The 22,622-nt window shown below is 39.2% G+C and overlaps 1 protein-coding gene across 5 annotated transcripts in view; it reads left to right on the forward strand.

Moving 5' to 3' along the window:
* shdb (Src homology 2 domain containing transforming protein D, b) overlaps positions 1-22,622 on the forward strand; it is a 113,200-nt gene that overhangs the window by 81,985 nt on the left and 8,593 nt on the right. For all 5 annotated transcript variants that reach the window (XM_061883179.1, XM_061883180.1, XM_061883181.1 and 2 more), the window contains 2 exons: positions 5,495-5,669; positions 19,946-20,065. In XM_061883179.1, the coding sequence (XP_061739163.1) occupies positions 5,495-5,669; positions 19,946-20,065 (295 nt within the window). The remainder of the gene's footprint in view (positions 1-5,494; positions 5,670-19,945; positions 20,066-22,622) is intronic.

Raw genomic sequence — 22,622 nt, forward strand, 5'->3', positions numbered from 1 at the left:
TTTCATATATATATAGGGCACATTAAAGGAGTTTTATTTTTTTTTCTAAATGTAAAAGACTTCCTTGTGGTCTACATCAGTGGTCCCCAACCACCGATTGGTACCGGGCCGCAGAAGATTTTTTTATTAATTTTTTTTTTTTTTTTTTAAATAATAAAATAAAATAAAAAATAAATATTTTTTTTTATTTTTTATTAAATCAACATAAAAAGGACAATATACACTTACAATGAGTGCACAAACCACAAAAAACTCCCTTTTTCATGACAAAAACGTCACTTTTTCATGACAAAGAAAAAAAATACAAAAAAAATCAAAGGATCCCCCCTCCTGACGTCGCTTCAGGATGCACCGTTTTGTGGGCGGTCTTATTTACGTGCCTCCACTTGGACAGCGTCTTCTGCCCGTTATCTTTGTTGTAGCGGTGTAGCGTGCAAGGACGGGAGTGGAAGGAGTGTCAAAAGATGGAGCTAACTGTTTTAATGACATTCACATTTTACTTCAATCAATAACGGAGCAGCAACTCCTCATCCGTGGCTCATTAGTGCAACAACAAAGCCCGAAATGCGTCCCGTGAAAAACCGTCCCACCGGAACTGTCTAATAACTAAAGTTCCAAGGGTGAATAACGTAAACTCACTACACTGGTATGTTTTAGTGATTTCATGGCGAGTTTACTAACAGATATAAGTAAGAACTTTACACTACTTTATATTAGAAATGGCAACAGTTGATGATGAATGTCACATAACAAGAAGATAGAGAAAAAGAAGAAGCTTATCCACTACGGCGTCATCATGGACTACCTAGGCGGACTCGCGTAAATATTCAGGACTTATGCAGATCCCAAATACAGATCAGCAAGTACCAGAAGGTAAGAAAAGTTGCTTTTGCATAATATTGCAAAACAAAATGCCAGATAATTTGTCCTATATTATACACACACCATAATAATACTCCTATGTTGAAGCACAGTACAATCTATCAAGCGGTGTGGCTTCACAGCTTACCAAAGTCCTACTAAAACATTTTCATAGATTTTGGAGCCCCGTGTGTAATGTTCTATATTTTCAACAGAACATATCAAATGTTGGTGTCGTTTACTTGAGTCATATTGCCATCATAATGCAGTCTACACATACCTCTTATTTGTGACTGCCATCTGCTGGCCACACTTATCATTACACCATGTACCAAATAAAGTCGCTTCGAGGTCGGTAGGCAAAACCAGAATAATTTTGTACATTAGAATAAGGCACACTGTGTCAAAGTTAGTTTGAGACGAACCCCAAGATGCAGAGAAGGAGGCAAGCATTTTGTAGGTAAACATGATTTAATAAAACCACAAACAAAAAACGCGCACGAGGCGGATAACAAACTTGGCTATGAACAAACAAAACTGGAAGCAGGGAACCAAAGACAGTAAGCTACAAACAGCTACAAAAGATAGCTTACGCTGCATTGACACGACACGACATGACACGACAGGTAGCAACGACAATACAGAAGCGACAATACATGACAATAATCCAGCCCTGACTGGAAGACAAAGCAGGTAAAAATAGGAGCGGGCTGATTGACACCAGGTGTGGCCAGGTGCCAATCAGCCGCTCCTGAGGGGAAACAGCGCCCAGGGAGAAACACAGGAAACAGATAAAATAAGAGCGCTGACAGGAAATACTACACACACAGAGGAAACAAAGACAAATGCTTAGGAAAAAACTAAACATAGCCAAACTGTTAGGGACAATCCTGACACACTGTCCAGTTTTGGGAAGAAAAAAAGATTTTAAGTGTGCCTTATAGTCTGGAAAATGCATCAAAATAATTTAGGTACATATAACAGGACTTTAATGATGTTCTAAGCCCCGGCACTTTTAAAATGTGATCCTTTAATGCAGGGGTCGGGAACCTTTTTGGCTGAGAGAGCCATACAAGCCAAATATTCATAAAAGTATTTCCGTGAGAGCCATATATATAATTTTTTTTAACACTTAATACAACTAAATGCGTGCATTTTAAGAAAGATCAACATGTTTAGAGTATAATACATCTCTTATTCTTTTAAATAACATTGTTATTCTGAGGCTAACTAAAAATAAACAAAATACTTCTTACCATTAATCCGACTTCTTGAACAGGTGCGGTAGAAAGCGGATAGATGGATGAAAATGCATGCGAATGGTTTGTATTTTTAGCGTTATTTTTGACACTATGATTACCAGCTAAATTATTCATTACTTATCGTGTTTAGCAACGTCAGCTAACATTTATCTGAGAGCCAGATGCAGTCATCAGAAGAGCCACATCTGGTTCCCTACACCTGCTTTAATGTATACTATTTAACCATTAGATCAGTATGTAGGACGCTTTGCTTCACAAACAATATTTTGTTGTTAATTTTTTTCTGTGCATTAATACATTTTAGTTCCTTGGACTTTACATGGCACTGATTTGGTGCAACTGCCCAGAAGAGTAAAAATAATATAACCACTTATAAAAGTACCTTTTCAAAGTACATGTTGTGCAGAAAGGTGTGTTTATAAAGCAACTTTCTGCAGTGCATTGACAAAGTTCTTGGTACTTCACCCTCAAGTCATGATGGGAACGTCCTGCCACCGCATCTCGCCCCCACCCTGGTCATGTCATTAAAATCTTGCACCCAGTTTGAGTCTCACCTCATAATCATCGCTGCCTCGCTCCCAGATCTGCTTTTTGTTTAAGCCATCTGTGCTTTTCTCACTCCCGTCTCCCATTTGTCACACTTGACACCCCCAGCACCCCGTCTTCCTCTATTGGAGATGAGGTAGATACCCACATTTAATGCGAAACAAACACTTACCAATCAACGGACTTAAGTTGCTTCAGTGTCACAAGATGCGAAAGTCCTGATCGTTTGGTCCGCACATTTTACCGGCGATGCTAATAAGGCAGCCATGCTATGGGCCACTTCATTAGGTACACCCATGCTATGGCCCAATAGCGTCAATAGCTATTCGCTCAATAGCTTCAATTTCTTCTTCAATTTCGTTTTCGCTATCTGTTGAATCGCTTAAACCGCTGAAATCCGAGTCTGAATCCGAGCTAATGTCGCTATATCTTGCTGTGGTAACCGCCATGTTGTTTGTATTGGCAGCACTGTATGGCGTCACAGGGAAATGGACAGTCGCATCGCAAATAGCGAAAATCAAGAATTTTAAAGCTTTTTTTAGGGATATTCCGGGAGGTGTAAAATTTTGAAAAAAACTTAGAAAAATAAAACAAGCCACTGGGAGCTGATTTTTATTGTTTTTAACCCTTTTGAAATTGTGATAATGTTCCCCTTTAACAGAAATCTTTCACATTTGGGAATTCAATATTTAGTGACGCCCATACAGGGCTGGCTCTAGGCCTTTTGTGGCCCTAAACAGCTAAGATTTGGTTTGTGGCCCCATTTTGGTCTTCAGTATTGCTTGCCATCTGTGCTTTTCTCACTCCCGTCTCCCATTTGTCACACCTGGCACCCCCAGCACCCCGTCTTCCTCTATTGGAGATGAGGTAGTGGTTCACGCTGCCATGGTCTGCCCTCTGCTAAAGACCAAGGTGACCTCTCGCCCTGAACACGAACCCCCTGTTGGTCCTTGCATTTTTTCTATCACCCCCTGCTCAACCTCAAACATTTGCCGTCACTCTGAAGTCTCTGACCCGACCCAGTCTCTCTACCACCTGCTATCATTGCACCAAGCAGTTCAGTCCTCTCACCATGCCAGTTAAGAACCTCAAACCCTGGATTCCGTAAGTGTTTTAATGAGCACCTTTTATTCGACTATAGTCTCCATCGTTACCCGATTTATAAAAGCAAGGGTCTATAACAGAGCTCGAAAAGGCTAGCTATTGTGCAATGCATTGTGGGGTTGCGGCAGCCATTTTTGTTGGCCATGGCCTTTGTTTACTTGGCGGTAATGTGAGAGAGAGAGCGACAAACTGGATTAAAATTGATCGTACAAAATTAAAAAAATCAAAGGACTGTACCGAGACACACCTTGGAAAAATAACCAAAATTGATGGGACTTATCCATATAAGCAAGATAGACATGATATGACGGAAAACAGAGCAGCGCATCAGGCCGGATGCCTGCCCCCTTTCCACCTGTTGCAAGTCTTATGGTTTCTGTGTCAACATGGGAATGTGTGTTTATCAGCTATCAAGTTTTTTTTCTCTGCCCCAGTCTGTGCCCTCTTTTGAACCTTTTTTGTGCCGAGGTACATTTTTGGCGTTGAAAAAAATCGGAGGCAAACCACCAGCAGAAATCAATAAAAAACAAAACTCAGTTGACAGTTAAAAGTTGTTGTCGCAATTGTTGGATATGACTTTAAAGCATAACCAAGCGTGCATAAATATAGCTCTTGTCTGTCACATCACACCCTGACTTTTTTTTTCACTTTTTTGATGTTTTCCTGTCTGTAGTGTTTTAGTTCTTGTCTTGCGCTCCTATTTTGGTATTTTCCTGTAGCAGTTTCATGTCTTCCTTTGAGCGATATTTCCCGCATCTACTTTGTTTTAGCAATCAAGAATATTTCAGTTGTTTTTATCCTTCTCTGTGGGGACATTGTTGATTGTCATGTCATGTTCGGATGTACTTGGTGGACACCGTCTTTACTCCACAGTAAGTCTTTGCTGTCGTCCAGCATTCTGTTTTTGTTGACTTTGTAGCCAGTTCAGTTTTAGTTTAGTTCTGCACAGCCTTCCCTAAGCTTCAATGCCTTTTCTTAGGGGCACTCACCTTTTTGTTTATTTTTGGTTTAAGCATTAGACACCTTTTTACCTTCACGCTGCCTTCTGCTGTTTCCGAGAACTACAAAGCAATTAGCTACCTGCTGCCACCTACTGATATGGAAGAGTATTACACGGTTACTCTGCCCAGCTCTAGACAGCACCGACACTCAACAACAACACATCATTTGCAGACTAAAATTACTGGTTTGCAAATATTTTTAGCCCAAATAGGTGAAATTAGATAATCTCCCACGGCACACTTGTGTGCCATAGGAGCCCTGTCTGAGATTAACTCTTTTTAACTCATCCTCCCCCAGCAACTACCTTTTTCACCACCTTTTACGGAGCGCCTTAAGTTCCATTACCCTGTACAATGTTTGAATAATCTAGAACGGGTTTGTGGTGAAAATGAAATGTTGTTGTACTTGTACCATACCATAACATACCATACCATACCACATTTCAGTAAGCTGCCACACCTGTCGAAGCCAAACTTGTCTATATCAGAGTCAGTTTTTATACCAGTGAAGAATATCAGAATGCAAAGTCTGTTAATGCTTTGAGATGGAGTGAGTGGCTCAGCCTCATTTCATAAGCAGGTTCCTCCAAAATAAACATGATACGGGTGCGCTTTATTGTCCGGAAAATATGGGTAGTTGTTTTTCAATCGACAAATAAGTCTATCTTGATAATCGTGGTGTAATGGGTAACTAACGGGTTTGTTCATGTGTGCCCACAGTGCAGTTTGACGGGCCAGAGTGGGACCGCTCCTCGTCGCCCACGGAGCGCCTGCGTCCAACGGGGCCCTGGTCCAGCCCGCTGGCGGGCGGGGGGGTGAAGTTTCGGATGCCCCAGGAGGGCCTCACCATGGTGGGGGAGAGAGTGGACCCCACCCTACCCCTGGAGAAGCAAGTGTATGTACAGTACAGTATAGCCGCCGTACTGAGGCATGTATCACTTTCAGTGTACAGTAGGAGGTCATAGGTCACATTGCTGTTGACTTTTAATTAGATTAAAAGGTTTTTATATTCAGTCGTTAATCAAGATCCTTGTAACCATTAATTTAATTACCTGGTCTAATAGAAGGTGAAGGAATAAATACTTTTATAACGCTAGCCATAAACTTGACATTAGGTGAATACTAAATGTGCACAGTGGTATAATGTGGGTGCGTGTGTACGTTAAAGGGGAACATTATCACCAAACCTATGCAAGCGTCAATATATACCTTGATGTTGCAGAAAAAAGACCATGTATTTTTTTAACCGATTTCCGAACTCTAAATGGGTGAATTTTGGCAAATTAAACGCCTTTCTGTTTATCGGTGTTTTAGCGATGACGTCAGAACGTGATGTCACCGAGGTAACACACCCGCCATTTTCATTTTCACATTACAAACACCAGGTCTCAGCTCTGTTATTTTCCGTTTTTTTCGACAATTTTTTGGGAACCTTGGAGACATCATGCCTAGTCGGTGTGTTGTCGGAGGGTGTAACAACACTAACAGGGAGGGATTCAAGTTGCACCACTGGCAAGAAATCTGCCGCCAGACCCCCATTGAAATTGCCAGAGTGTCTGCACATTTTACCGGCGATGCTAGGACAGACATGGCACAGAGATGTATGGATAACCTGCAGATGCATTTGCAACGATTAAGTCATCGAAATCACAAAGGTCAATTTTGTTGAAGTTGTCGACTTATGTGCTAATCAGACATATTTGGTCACGGCATGACTGCCAGCTAATCGATGCTAACATGCTATGCTAATCGATGCTAACATGCTATTTACGCTAGCTGTATGTACATTTGAAACTAGATTCCCCCAATTTAATGCGAAACAAACACTTACCAATCGACGGATTTAAGTTGCTCAAGTGTCACAAGATGCAAAAGTCCTGATCGTTTGGTCCGCACATTTTACCGGCGATGCTAATAAGGCAGCCATGCTATGGGCCACTTCATTAGGTACACCCATGCTATGGCCGAATAGCGTCAATAGCTATTCGCTCAATATCTTCAATTTCGTTTTCGCTATCTGCCTCCATACTCCGACCATCTGTTTCAATACATGCGTAATCTGTTGAATCGCTTAAACCGCTGAAATCCGAGTCTGAATCCGAGGTAATGTCGCTATCTCTTGCTGTGGTAGCCGCCATGTTGTTTGTTTTGGCAGCACTGTATGACGTCACAGGGAAATGGACAGTCGCATCGCAAATAGCGAAAATCGAGAACTTGAAAGCTTTATTTAGGGATATTCCGGGAGGTGTAAAATTTTGAAAAAAACTTAGAAAAATAAAACAAGCCACTGGGAGCTGATTTTTATTGTTTTTAACCCTTTTGAAATTGTGATAATGTTCCCCTTTAACAGAAATCTTTCACATTTGGGAATTCAATATTTAGTGACGCCCATACAGGGCTGGCTCTAGGCCTTTTGTGGCCCTAAACAGCTAAGATTTGGTTTGTGGCCCCATTTTGGTCTTCAGTATTGCTTGCACAAAGCACTAGACCACTTGTGTCAAACTCAAGTCCCAGGGGCCAGATTTTATTTGGCCTTCAAAAGCCTGGAAATAACATGTATCAAAAAAGTACTGTAACTTTTCTTACTAAAAGTATTATTTCTTTCTATTTTTGAGAGAAAAAAGTGTACGTACTCGATGTAATCGCAAATGATGTTAACTTAAATATTGTTTAATTAAGCAAAAATATATCATCAAACATTCAAACCATTTTTAAATAGAAATAAAAAATAGAAATAATGATTTCAAAACAAGTTATCCATCAAATTGTGCAATGTAAAAGTAGCATTAGATTTCATGGTCAAATTGTGAAATTTACTGTGGTTTTTACAGCATTTTTCTTGAAAAGAAAAAAAAAACAGTACTTTTTTTACTATAATAAACTGTGGTGGCATTTTGGCATTTACAGTAATACACCCAAAAATCTACACTTGCTGATTTCCGGTTAAAAAAAAAAAAAAAAAAATGGCAGCTCAGGTGCTAAAATTTTTCTGTAAAATCACAGTTTTTTATTGACAGTAAAAAAAAATAATAATAATTTTACAGTCAAATTCTGGCACCTAAGCTGCCTTTTTTTTACTATTGAAAAAAAAACAGTATTATTTTTCCATTTACAGTCACATACACTACATTTTGAGGTTAAATTATTGCAGCTTACCATATTTTTTTTTACATTTGAGTTTAAAAAAAATACTAATAAAATGCATAAAAAAACTGTGTAGTAATTGTATTCACTGTTAGAGGCGGCCTTCTGGAGCCAAGCATAATTGCCATGTGGCCCTCAGTGTAAATTACTTTGACACCTCTGCAAGGGCTGACTTTAGCCTAACAGAAATGCAGATTAAGTATGTTTATAATTAGATATTGAAGGTGAACTGCATTATTTTGACTTTTTTCCTATCATTCACAATTCCAAAGTAATAGGAGAACATATGTTTTTATTTTTATATGCAAATGTGACTGGTAAAATACAGCAAGTACGAGGTAGCTAACAATGCAGCAAATAGAAGGTCCACTAATTGTCAGGTTCAAACACTGTGACATCTATTAAACAGACAAGAAGCAAGGAATCATGCAGAGACAGAGTTTAATTTGGCTCAATGATGAGAGACGTTTTGGGCTAAACACTACACAGTTCCAACCTACACTCTTAAGGCAGTGGTTCTCAAATGGGGGTACGTGTACCCCTGGGGGTACTTGAAGGTATGCCAAGGGGTACGTGAGATTTTTTTTAAAATATTCTAAAAATAGCAAAAATTCAAAAATCCTTTATAAATATATTTATTGAATAATACTTCAACAAAAATTGAATATAAGTTCATAAACTGTGAAAAGAAATGCAACAATGCAATATTAAGTGTTGACAGCTAGATTTTTTGTGGACATGTTCCATAAATACTGATGTTAAACATTTATTTTTTTGTGAAGAAATGTTTAGAATTAAGTTCATGAATCCAGATGGATCTCTATTACAATCCCCCTTGAGGGCACTTTAAGTTGATGATTACTTCTATGTGTAGAAATCTTTATTTATAATTGAATCACTTGTTTCTTTTTCAACAAGTTTTTAGTTATTTTTATATCTTTTTTTCCAAATCGTTCAGGAAAGACCACTACAATTGAGCAATATTTTGCACTGTTGTACAATTTAATAAATCAGAAACTGATGACGTAAGGTTAATTTATTTATCTCTTTTTTTCAACCAAAAATGCTTTGCTCGGATTAGGGGGTACTTGAAGTAAAACAATGTTCACAGGGGGTACATCAATGAAAAAAGGTTGAGAACCACTGCTCTAAGGTACAGTCCCACGTTCTCCTGTATTTATCTGGGAGGTCCCTGGTTACATCACTGAGGCTGCCTCTGAAGGAAAGGAGGGTAATCTCAGCATCCCCAGTTAGACACAATATATGACTATTCATGAAATTCAAATGTGCTGACACTCGTGATATCGCCCTGTCTCCGCTCTGTCTGCGTCACGGCACTCGATGTTCGCCTTTAGCAGTCAGCAGGCCGGTTCTGGACACAAACACTGATACGCGACAATGTCCCTTTGCACAGATAGAAACGTACACCTTCAGCACAATTGATAATAACTATAGCAACGGCCTTTAAGCATAAGAGTTATGTGATAACTTAACATAATTATTCCGACACTATTCCCCCTATGAAGCACTCTAAAACAAACATCCAAAAACCACCAATAATACTCCATTTACAGTATATGTCGTGACTTAAACTAACTTTAATGATCCACAAGGGAAATTGTTCCACACTGTAGCTTAGTTCAAATGATGGAAAGGATAATGCGCACAAAGGCACAACAAGTACCATGAATTGATTAACGTGGACCCCGACTTAAACAAGTTTAAAAACTTATTCGGGTGTTACCATTTAGTGGTCAATTGTACGGAATATGTACTGTATTGTGCAATCTACTAATAAACGTATCAATCAATCAATCAAGTGGGTGAAAACAAAAGTTAAAAAGTAGACAAAAAATGTACCATAGTAGCAATATAACATATATGTAAAATGTACCTATGATATATATAATATATACAATACATCACAAATGTCATTTACAAGATGACAGTATATGTAGCAGCTGCAGCATAAAAATAAAGAGTAGATACAGCAGAGAATATACATTATAAACAAAGAAAGGTTGCTAACCTAGAGGTGGTCTAGTAATTGACAAATATCCATTGTGGTATGGCAAGTGATTATAGACCTGAATATTAACCAAGTATTAGCGATATTGTTACTTTAGGGAAGTCTTTTTAGCAGCACAGTGATCACAAACAATTTGGTCTTCGGTGACATTCAACTTATATTCGGAGATAGCGGGAAAGACACAAGAAAACGTTTTTGTTTTTTTTACCTACGGTTGGATTATGATTAATTCTTTATCTAAACGGGAAGATAAAAACATTCAATAAATCAGAATCCCAGTGAGAGCAGACATTGTACAGTAAGTGCTACTATGTTGGTATTGTGGCCGTTGTGATGCTAGACATATATTCTGCACACTTTTGCTCACTTAAGAGACGTGATCCTCCTGCACGCAAGTTTAATAGATCAGCTTTGCGTGTGCTATCAAGTTTGCACATGTTTTAGTACACGCTAAAATTTAGTTGCTCAGCCCCTATTTGTTTGGTAAAAGGTTTGGCTATGATATATACCTAAACAGAACGGTCATTTTATCAACATGGCCGTAAATTTGTCACAAAGACGGCGTTCGAAGCCATGCTGAGTTAGCAAGTACGTCTACTGGCTGTGACCATGCTAAACTAAACTAAACTAAACAAAACTAAAGACATGTTGACTCACTGCTAAAAGGAAGTTTAGCCAAAACATCACCCATAATCAGGATGGTTCTAAACAATTTGTTTTTAACTTTCGGTACAATACCGACTCTTGAGCTTTGGCCGATGCCGATATTGAAGCGATACAATATCAGCAGGAATCATATAGACGTGTATTATTTGGTAGTGTGGAATGTTATAAAGGTTTTAATCAAGTGACGAGACTTAAAGGCCTACTGAAATGAGATTTTCTTATTTAAAAGGGGACAGCAGGTCCATTCTATGTGTCATACTTGATCATTTCGCGATATTGCCATATTTTTGCTGAAAGGATTTAGTAGAGAACATCGACGATAATTTTCGCAACTTTTGGTCGCTAATAAAAAAGCCTTGCCTGTACCGTAGCAGACGATGACATCACCGGTGTGAGGGCTCCTCACATCCTCACATTGTTTATAATGTGAGCCTCCATCAGCAAGAGCTATTCGGGCCGAGAAAACGACAATTTCCCCATTAATTTGAGCGAGGATGAAAGATTCGTGGCTGAGGATTTTGATAGCGAAGGAATAAGAAAAAAATTAAAATAAAGTAAAAAAAAATAAAAAAAAGGCGATTGCATTGGGAGCGATTCAGATGTTTTTAGACACATTTACTATGATAATTCTGGGAAATCCCTTATCTTTCTATTGTGTTGCTAGTGTTTTAGTGCCCGATTGGTACTGGGCCGCAGAATAATTTTTTATTCATTTTTATTTAAAAAAAAAAAATTGTTTTTTGTTTTTTTATTTGTTTTTATTACATCTACATAAAAAACACAATATACACTTACAATTAGTGCACCAATCACAAAAACCTCCCTTTTTCATGACAAAAACGTCCCTTTTTCATGACAAAGAAAAAAAAAAAGAAAAAAAAAAGGATCCCAACGCCCCCCCTACCCCACCCGGGCCGCGGGACAAATTAATAATAATAATAATAATAATAATGGATTAGATCTATATCATGCTTTTCTATTGTTAGATACTCAAAGCGCTCACAGAGAAGTGGGAACCCATTATTTATTCACACCTGGTGGTGGTAAGCTACATCAATCAATCAATCAATGTTTATTTATATAGCCCCAAATCACAAATGTCTCAAAGGACTGCACAAATCATTACGACTACAACATTCTCGGAAGAACCCACAAAAGGGCAAGGAAAACTCACACCCAGTGGGCAGGGAGAATTCACATCCAGTGGGAGGCCAGTGACAATGCTGACTATGAGAAACCTTGGAGAGGACCTCAGATGTGGGCAACCCCCCCCCCCCCCCCTCTAGGGGGTCGAAAGCAATGGATGTCGAGCGGGTCTAACATGATACTGTGAAAGTTCAATCCATAGTGGCTCCAACACAGCCGCGAGAGTTCAGTTCAAGCGGATCCAAGACAGCAGCGAGAGTCCCGTCCACAGGAAACCATCTCAAGCGGAGGCGGATCAGCAGCGTAGAGATGTCCCCAACCGATACAGGCGAGCGGTCCATCCTGGGTCCCGACGAGCGGTCCATCCTGGGTCTCGACTCTGGACAGCCAGTACTTCATCCATGGTCATCGGACCGGACCCCCTCCACAAGGGAGAGTGGGACATAGGAGAAAGAAAAGAAGCGGCAGATCAACTGGTCTAAAAAGGAGGTCTATTTAAAGGCTAGAGTATACGGATGAGTTTTAAGGTGAGACTTAAATGCTTCTACTGAGGTAGCATCTCGAACTGTTACTGTAGCCACAGCTGCCCTAGGGTAGACTGACGGAAGCGTGGCTGCCAGTTTGCGCCTACGGCCCCTCCGTCCACCACCAATCATTCATTCATCATTCATTCACCAGTGTGAGCGGCACCGGGGGCAGGGGTGAAGTGTCCTACCTAAGGACACAACGGCAACGATTTGGATGTTAATAGGTGGGAAGCAAACCTGCAACCCTCAGGTTTCTGGCACGGCCGCTCTACCCACTACGCCATGCCGTGTTGACCGTTCCGCGGATACAAAAAGGTTGGGGACCACTGTTTTAGTGAGTTAAATAGTAGCTGATAGTCAGAGGGGTGTGTCCACAGGTGTGTTGACGCCAGTGTCTAAGGGGGCGCAAACTCCACTGATGTCTCCGGTAAGAGTCGACTTTTTACCACAATTTGAGGCACACATTAAAAGCGTTACTAAAACGGCCTTCTTTCATCTCCGTAATATCGCTAAAATTCGCTCCATTCTGTCCACTAAAGACGCTGAGATCATTATCCATGCGTTTGTTACGTCTCGCCTCGACTACTGTAACGTATTATTTTCGGGTCTCCCCATGTCTAGCATTAAAAGATTACAGTTGCTACAAAATGCGGCTGCTAGACTTTTGACAAGAACAAGAAAGTTTGATCACATTACGCCTGTACTGGCTCACCTGCACTGGCTTCCTGTGCACTTAAGATGTGACTTTAAGGTTTTACTACTTACGTATAAAATACTACACGGTCTAGCTCCATCCTATCTTGCCGATTGTATTGTACCATATGTCCCGGCAAGAAATCTGCGTTCAAAGGCCTCCGGCTTATTAGTGATCCCCAAAGCCCAAAAAAGTCTGCGGGCTATAGAGCTTTTTCATTTCGGGCTCCAGTACTCTGGAATGCCCTCCCGGTAACAGTTCGAGATGCCACCTCAGTAGAAGCATTTAAGTCTCACCTTAAAACTCATTTGTATACTCTAGCCTTTAAATAGACTCCCTTTTTAGACCAGTTGATCTGCCGTTTCTTTTCTTTTTCTTCTATGTCCCACTCTCCTTTGTGGAGGGAGTCCGGTCCGATCCGGTGGCCATGTACTGCTCGCCTGTGTATCGGCTGGGGACATCTCTGCGCTGCTGATCAGCCTCCGCTTGGGATGGTTTCCTGCTGGCTCCGCTGTGAACGGGACTCTCGCTGCTGTGTTGGATCCGCTTTGGACTGGACTCTCACGACTGTGTTGGATCCATTATGGATTGATCTTTCACAGTATCATGTTCTCATAATCATCATTGTCACCGACGTCCCACTGGGTCATTATTGTCACCGATGTCCCACTGGGTGTGAGTTTTCCTTGCCCTTATGTGGGCCTACCGAGGATGTCGTAGTGGTTTGTGCAGCCCTTTGAGACACTAGTGATTTAGGGCTATATAAGTAAACATTGATTGATTGATTGATTTTCTCACCGAAAACTGCCGGTTGACAAGTGGTCGGGAACCATGTTCGCTTGACCGCTCTGATCCATAGTAAAGCTTCACCTCCGGGAATTTTAAACAAGGAAACGCCGGCTGTGTTTGTGTGGCTAAAAGCTAAAGCTACCCACCTCCATCTTTCTACTTTGACTTCTCCATTATTAATTGAACAAATTGCAAAAGATTGAGCAACACAGATGTCTAGAATACTGTGTAATTGTGCGATGAAAAGAGACGACTTTTAGCCGCAAATGGTGCTGCGCTATGTCCCTTCCAACAAGAAACTCCGCAGGAATTTTTAAATTGTAATTTAGTAAACTAAAAAGGTCGCATTGGCATGTGTTGCAATGTTAATATTTCATCATTGATATATAATCTATCAGACTGCGTGGTGGGTAGTAGTGGCTTTCAGTAGGCCTTTAAACCCAGAACAATGGTTGGTATACAAAACCTATTTATTATTAACCGTCTGAAATGGACTTATGCTGTGGTCCAAATCATTCATTAAGTTAAGTTCATGACGCAGTAAGTTGAACGATGTGGACACGGTTGTTACTGCATACTTTCCCATTCGCCCCTGCCTTGGAGACTTTGCATCTGTAAGTAATGTGCAACTAGAATTATTTGACACTTATGGTTCCCTCCGGGTACTCCGGCTTCCTCCCACTTCCAAAGACATGCACCTGGGGATAGGTTGATTGGCAACACTAAAAATTGGCCCTAGTGTGTGAATGTGAGTGTGAATGTTGTCTGTCTATCTGTGTTGGCCCTGCGATGAGGTGGCGACTTGTCCAGGGTGTTGCAGCCATGAAATTCTAAGTGAGTTATTATTTGCAAAAAAAAATAAAGTTTATGAGTTTGAACATCAAATATCTTGTCTTTGTAGTGCATTCAACTGAATATAGTTTGAAAAGGATTTGCAAATCATTGTATTCCGTTTATATTTACATCTAACACAATTTCCCAACTCATATGGAAACGGGGTTTGTATATGTGTGTGTATATATGTGTTTTTATATATATATATATGTGTGTGTGTGTGTGTGTGTGTGTGTGTGTGTATGTGAATATATATGTATATATATATTTGTGTGTATGAGGTGGCGACTTGTCCAGGGTGTACCCCGCCTTCCGCCCGGTTGTAGCTGAGATAGGCGCCAGCGCCCCCCGCGACCCCAAAAGGGAATAAGCGGTAGAAAATGGATGGGATGGATGATATTTACAAATGTTTTAGATATTGTTCAATTGAGGACACCTTTTAGGTATGTCTAGCTTGTGTGCTATCTTGTGCTTAGCTGTTGTGTGGCTGCTAGCTCCTAGTAGCCTATTGCATACCATGTTTACATTTTTTTTAAATGACTAAAATAGAAGAAAAGACCAACCTTGTGTGCTTATCGGAGGTCATTTAGATGTAACTGCTCAAATCTTAGAGCAGGGGTCGGGAACCTTCTTGGCTGAGAGAACCATGAAAGCCAAATATTTGAAAATGTATTTTCGTGAGAGCATATAATTTTTTTTTTAACACTGAATACAACTAAATGCGTGCATTTTTAAGTAAGACCAACATTTTTAGGGTACATAAGCCTCTTTAGTTATTCTGAAGCTAATCAGTAATAAATACAGTACTACTTAGCATTAATGCGACTTCTTGAACAGGTGTGGTAGTAAAACGGATGGATGGATTAAAATGCATGAGAATGTTTTATATTTTGAACGTTATTTTTAACACAGTGATTGCCAGCGGAATTATTCATTACTTACAGCTATGATTTATCTGAGAGCCAGATGCAGTCTTTAAAAGAGCCACATCTGGCTCGAGAGCCATAGGTTCCCTACCCCTGTCTTAGAGCTTACATTGGACATTTTACAAGCAAGCCGATATCATCCGATAGTTGTACTGTATCACTATCAGATCGGGACACCCCTAATTTTAAGCATGTAACACAAATAACCTAAATGTAAATAATAAAGTTCACACCCTTTGACGGCCCAAAAGAACAACTCGGTGGGCCAAATGTGGCCCACGGACCCCACTGTGGATGCCAGTAGCCCATATGCAGTTTAATTAAAACAACAAATATATTTCCGACACTAGATGCTTTCTACCATCATTTCAGAATGTTGATGAAGACATTTAAATTTGATATTATATTATTGCAACTGGAAATGTCCGATAATTTCGGCCGATATATGCTCTAAAACAGGGGTAGGGAACCTATGGCTCTAGAACCAGATGGGGCTCTTTTGATGACTACATATGGCTCTTAGATAATTATATTTATATAGCACTTTTTTTTTTGTGACTCAAAGCGCTTTACAAAGTGACACCCAATATCTAGGTTACATTTAAACTAGTGTGGGTGGCACTGGGGGCAGGTGTGTAAAGTGTCTTGCCCAAGGACACAACGGCAGTGACTAGGATGGGGGAAGCGGGAATCGAACCTGGAACCCTCAGGTTGCTAGCATGACCACTCTACCAACCGAGCTATGCCGAGTAACCGTTTAATACTCTTCCATATCAGTAGTTGGCAGTCGGTAGCTAATTGCTTTGTAATTGTGGGAAAAAGCGGAAGGCAGAGTGCAGGTAAAAAGGTGTCTAATGCTTAAACCAGGGGTAGGGAACCTATGGCTCTAGAGCCAGATGACTGCACCTGGCTCTTAGATAAATCTTAGCTGACATTGCTAAACACGATAAGTAATGAATAATTCCGCTGGTAATCACAGTTTCAAAAATAACGTTCAAATTATAAAACATTTTCATGCAATTTAATCCAACCATCCGTTTCCTACCGCACCTGTTCAAGATGTCGCATTAATGGTAAGAAGTTATTGGTTAACTTTTATAATAACAATGTTGTTAAAAAGAATAAGAGACTTATTATACTCTACAAATGTTGGTCATAATTAAAAATGCACGAATTTAGTTGTCTTCAGTGTTGCGTTAATGGTAAGAATTCATTTATTTGTTATTGGTTGGTGTTGGGCTTGCCCTCCTGGGGGTTCTTCAGACCACCAAACACCGACATGAGAGCCTGTTTTAGGGTAAAATATTGTAGTTGTTTTTTTCAATTAGTCTCTCAGTTGCTTTCCAGCAATTGTCTTTTTCTCTTTCGTCCTCACTTGCGCTCTGGCTCCAGCCCCAACCCTGTCTCTCCTCCTGGCTGCTGCTTATAACAGAGCGACAGGTGATTAGATAAAAAAAAGCCCAGGTGGGCCATCTACGCACCTGTGGCTGATTTTGAGGCCGGTCCTGGCAACATCCCGCTTTGCTGCAGGCCCGCAGGCCACGCCCCTTCCACAGTTTGCTTCAGAGTATAAATGTTATTACAAAGAATAAGAGACCTATTATACTCTGGAAATGTTGGTCTTACTTAAAAATGCACGCATTTAGTTGTGTTTAGTGTTAAAAAAATATATTATATGGCTCTTACGGAAATACATTTTGAAATATTTGGCTTTCATGGCTCTCTCAGCCAAAAAGGTTCCCGACCCCTGCTCTAAAATGTAACATCGGAAATTATCGGTATCTGTTTCAAAAAGTAAAATTAATGACTTATTAAAACGCCACTTTACGGAGCGGTACACGGGCGTAGGGAGAAGTACAGAGTAGTTGCGTCCCCCAATCAGCAGCCTCTCTCCTCTCCCACACACAACACGGGATTTGCAGCACGACTGCAGCATGAGAGGTTTACAGGTGACGCTTGATGACCTCATCAAACCGTTGGGAGCAGAGCATAAGAAGAAATAGAATGTGTTGTTGCGGTGCTGTAGCCGTGGCTAACAAGCGAGCTCGCTCGGTGACTGGCTAACGACACCATGTCTATGGTTTTGGATTATTTTAAAGTGTGTCTGACGGATAAAAAACTGGCAATTTGCAGTGACTGCAAAAAAGTCGGTTATGCGAGGAGGAACCATGACGTCTTCCTTTAATACGAGCCGCACTTTGCAGCTTGCAGTGAACGGAGGTGCCGTGTCTTAACGCAGCATTTCAGAAGCTCTGACTTACTGCTAGGCCACTTCAAGCACTCACCACCAGCTTGCAGCACATTTGTGTAACTCATACAAATTTGTTAGAGCAGGGCAGATTGAGACCAGTTTATAACTCCCTGTTATACAGTATGCCAGGCAGTCTTGCACTAAATGAGGACTGTTATTGTTTACTTTATTACTCTGGACTGAATCTGTGTGCCTTCATTGTTTTTTTAGCTGTTGTTTTGAGGCTTGTTAAAAACAATAATGCACTTTGTGACTTTGACTTGAGTTGGTTTATTTTGGAAAACCTTGTTACATTGTTTAATGCATCCAGCGGGGCATCACAACATAATTAGGCACCATGATGTGTTTATTCCACGACTGTATATATCCGTATTGGTTGATATCGGTATCAGCAATAAAGAGTTGGACAATATCGGAATATTGGATATCGGCAGATAAGCCATTATAGGACATCTGTAATTGCAACAGGATATATGGTGAAGTGGATATTTGGATGGGGATTGATATTTTTCTTTACTTTTAACTGGCTTACCTGGATCCATGAATGAGCAGGGACACTATAAAGCAGAGGTGTCAAACTCAAATACAGAGTGGGCCAAAATTTAAAACTTAACAAAGCCGCGAGCCAAGGTTGAACAAATTAACCTTTTAATAGGGACCCAAAAAAGTTTTGCATTGAACATTGAACAAGCAAGGCTTATATACAGTAACTTTATAGTGACATGCAAAATCGAGCTTCAAATATAATAATAATAATTAAAAAATATCAATGCCTTTTCAAATAACATTTAAATACAAATGTAATGCCTCTTTTCTGTTTGCAGCCTTCTGAGGTAAATATAAACATATAATGTAGCGTCCCGAAAGAGTTAGTGCTGCAAGGGGTTGTGGGTATTTGTTTTGTTGTGTTTATGTTATGTTACAGTGCAGATGTTCTCCCGAAATGTGTTTGTCATTCTTGTTTGGTGTGAGTTCACAGTGTGGCGGATATTTGTAACAGTGTTAAAGTTGTTTATACGGCCACCCTCGGTGTGACCTGTATGGCTGTTGACCAAGTATGCCTTGCATTCACTTATGTGTGTGTAATAGCCGCATATATTATGCGAGTGGGCCTGCACGCTGTTTGTATGGAGGAAATGCGGACGTGAAGACAGGTTGTAGAGAATGCCAAAGGCAGTGCCTTTAAGGCACGCCCTCAATATTGTTGTCCGGGTGAAAATCGGGAGAATGCTTGCCCCGAGAGATTTTCGGGAGGGGCACTGAACTTCGGGAGGATTGGCAAGTGTGAGAAATTGCGTGTAATAATGTCGGCCCAGCTGTAATGTTAATTTGATATTGCCTCAATGGCCAAATTAAATTACACGGCGTGCCAAATTTGGCCCGTGGGCCAGAGTTTGACACCCATGCTGTAAAAAGTTAATGTGTTCCGGCTAAGCAGGGCTCATTAGACCTGAAGGAAGAAAGTAAAAAGTAATTAGGTTTGATGGTTTAAAAGACACATTTACTGGAGTCTTTTCATCCTTGGTGTTAAGGATGTGCTGTTTCTCGACAAACAAATAGATGCTTGACTGCAGAAATCCACACCGATGACACCACTTAAGCTCGATTACTAAACATGCATATTGTACACACTAGTTCAATTGTCTGCATCATTTATTCCATAATGATCATTTAAAAGCTGATGATGAGTTTTACTGCCTTCTGCGGTGCTTTGATTGTTAATATGAACTTAATGACAGTATTTTAGAGGACAGGTATCATTCGTTGTGGTTCTCGCACTAATTAATTTGTTCATCTGCATCTTTTTAAAGAGACGATTCACCAACCTTTTGCCAAAATTGTTATTATGAGCACAGTTTATTCAATTGCACGAAAGTACACATATAGCTTTAGTATTATACAGGAAGTTCTTTGTAACACATATAGCTTCAGTATTATATGATTTTTTTTAGTTACATGCACATATACTGTAGCCTCAGTATATGTGCATTTAACTAAAAAAATAAAATATATATATATGTATGTATGTATAAAGAACAACTGGGAAGTTAACAATGGTCTTGGGATCTAAACTGTTTATTTAGCTGAGTCAGCGTCCCTAAGAAATATCTTTCATGATAAGTATTAGATCAGTTGTCTAAATTGTGTCTCCGTCTGTGTCCCAGGTGGTACCACGGTTCTCTGTCACGGTCCGAAGCAGAGTCTCTGCTGACGCTGAGTAAAGAGTGTAGTTACCTGGTGAGGACCAGCCAGACCAACCGATGCGACTACTCACTATCTCTACGGTAAACACACACACACACACACACACACACACACACACACAAACTGTACACAGGCGGTCCTGGTTTTACTGTACTATGTTACATGTTAGCACATTATGGATGCAGACAAAACACTGACAGTGAGTGTTGGTATTGAAAGTCCATCTTGGCATTTTCAAAAAAGTTGTGTTAAGACTAAAACAAATGAAAAATTTTAAGAACAATATTTGGGTGGATCTTTTTTGTATTATATGTTATTGAATGCCAAAATGTACCGTTTTTTTATTTAATGTTACAGTATATATACATACATATATATATATATATATATATGTATATATATACATATATACACATTTATATACACATATATATATATATATATATATATACATACATATATATGTGTGCATATATATGTATGTATGTATATATATAAATATACTATATATACTTATATTATTTTGTTAAAATAGAGACTATATTTACATATATACATTTATGTATACATGTGTGTGTGTATGTATATATGTGTGTGTGCGTGTGTATGTATATATATATATATATATATATATATGTATATGTATATATGTGTGTGTGTGTATATATATGTGTGTATATATATGTATGTGCCTCTGTATATATATATGTGTGTATATATATATATATATATATATATATATATATATATATATATATATATATATATATATATACATACATATATATGTGTGCATATATATGTATGTATGTATATATATAAATATACTATATATACTTATATTATTTTGTTAAAATAGAGACTATATTTACATATATACATATATGTATACGTGTGTGTGTGTGTATATATATATGTGTGTGTGCGTGTGTATGTATATATATATATATATATATATATATATATATATATATATGTATATATATATATATATATATATATATATATATATATATATGTATATATATGTATATGTATATATATGTATATATATATATATATATGTATATATATATATATATATATATATATATGTATATATATATATATATATATATATATATGTATATATATATATATATATATATATATATGTATATATATATATATGTATATATATATATATATATATATATATATATAAAACTAAATAGAAATGTGTGTGCAATGGATCTACAATCTATTCATCAACAAAATAACACAACAGCAAGCTTAACTTTTAAGCTTGCTGTTGTGTTGTATATATGTAAGTGTGTGTGAATTAAAATGTATTATATATAGACAATATATAGCAGCAACCACTGAATTGAATTATTTTATATATATTATTGTATTATATATTGTATATATATTGTATATGTATAGGGGTGGGACCTAATAAGTTTACTTCTTCCCACTCCCTTTTGAGCCAATCTTGACATCTACAAAAGATTAGCCACATGTAATGTTTTCAATGTAGGTGTAAAAATAATGTATCTATATATTTCTTTTGTATTTCATGTCATTCTCTTGTTTTGTTTGCATGGCTCAAAATAAACCATTCATTCATTCATTCATTAATGCGCACGCACACACACGAAAGTACCTTTGGTGAATTCAAAAACGTTGACAACCATATTGCTACAATAATAACAATCTAATGGTCCTTTTGAGTAAACTTTTTTGCCTTGGGTGGGCGAGAGTCGGTTACCACTAACACAACTCATGCAAAGGCCGAGGACCACAACATGCATTGTAACCTCCATGAGCATCTTCCAATACAAGAAACCGCACCATTGTATGTTTCTTGTTCCTGCGTGTACACACACACACACACACACACACACACGCCTCCAACCGTCTCTACCCTCCTCCTTTCATCCATCAAGCAAACTTTGCATTGCTGTCGCGCAGCTTCTTCCTCCGCTACTCACTTGCAGGCTGCAATAATGCTTATCTGCTCAAATGGCTGGCTTGTAATTACGAGCATGATCCATCTTGGTGGCCTCCCACACTGCCTTGTCCTTGCCCCCGCCCCCACCCCCTGCTCTTCGTCTCTGTAGCTCTCTCTTTTTTTGTGTGAAAGGGGACCCCTAAGTGGTAATCAGGCAGGTAGAGCACACTTCAGTGCACACATCATCCTCCCCATAATGAATATGAATGGCCTCCACACAGGAGCAGAGAGTTGAGGAGTGCACATAGCATCACTGCTACACGCACACACAAACATCACTGCTACACACACGCTAACATCACTGCTACACACACACACTAACATCACTGCTACACACACACTAACATCACTGCTACACACACACACTAACATCACTGCTACACACACTAACATCACTTCTACACACACACTAACATCACTGCTACACACACACACTAACATCACTGTTACACACACACTAACATCACTGCTACACACACACACTAACATCACTGCTACACACACACACACACTAACATGACTGTTACACACACACACACTAACATGACTGTTACACACACACACTAACATGCCTGAGCGTGACTCACACGAGTGGACCGGAGTTTGACTCGCACGCTCACATTTGTGACTGACAAGACTTCCTG

Source organism: Nerophis ophidion, linkage group LG22 (genome assembly GCF_033978795.1).
Source record: "Nerophis ophidion isolate RoL-2023_Sa linkage group LG22, RoL_Noph_v1.0, whole genome shotgun sequence".
In the NCBI taxonomy this organism is placed as follows: Eukaryota; Metazoa; Chordata; class Actinopteri; order Syngnathiformes; family Syngnathidae; genus Nerophis; species Nerophis ophidion.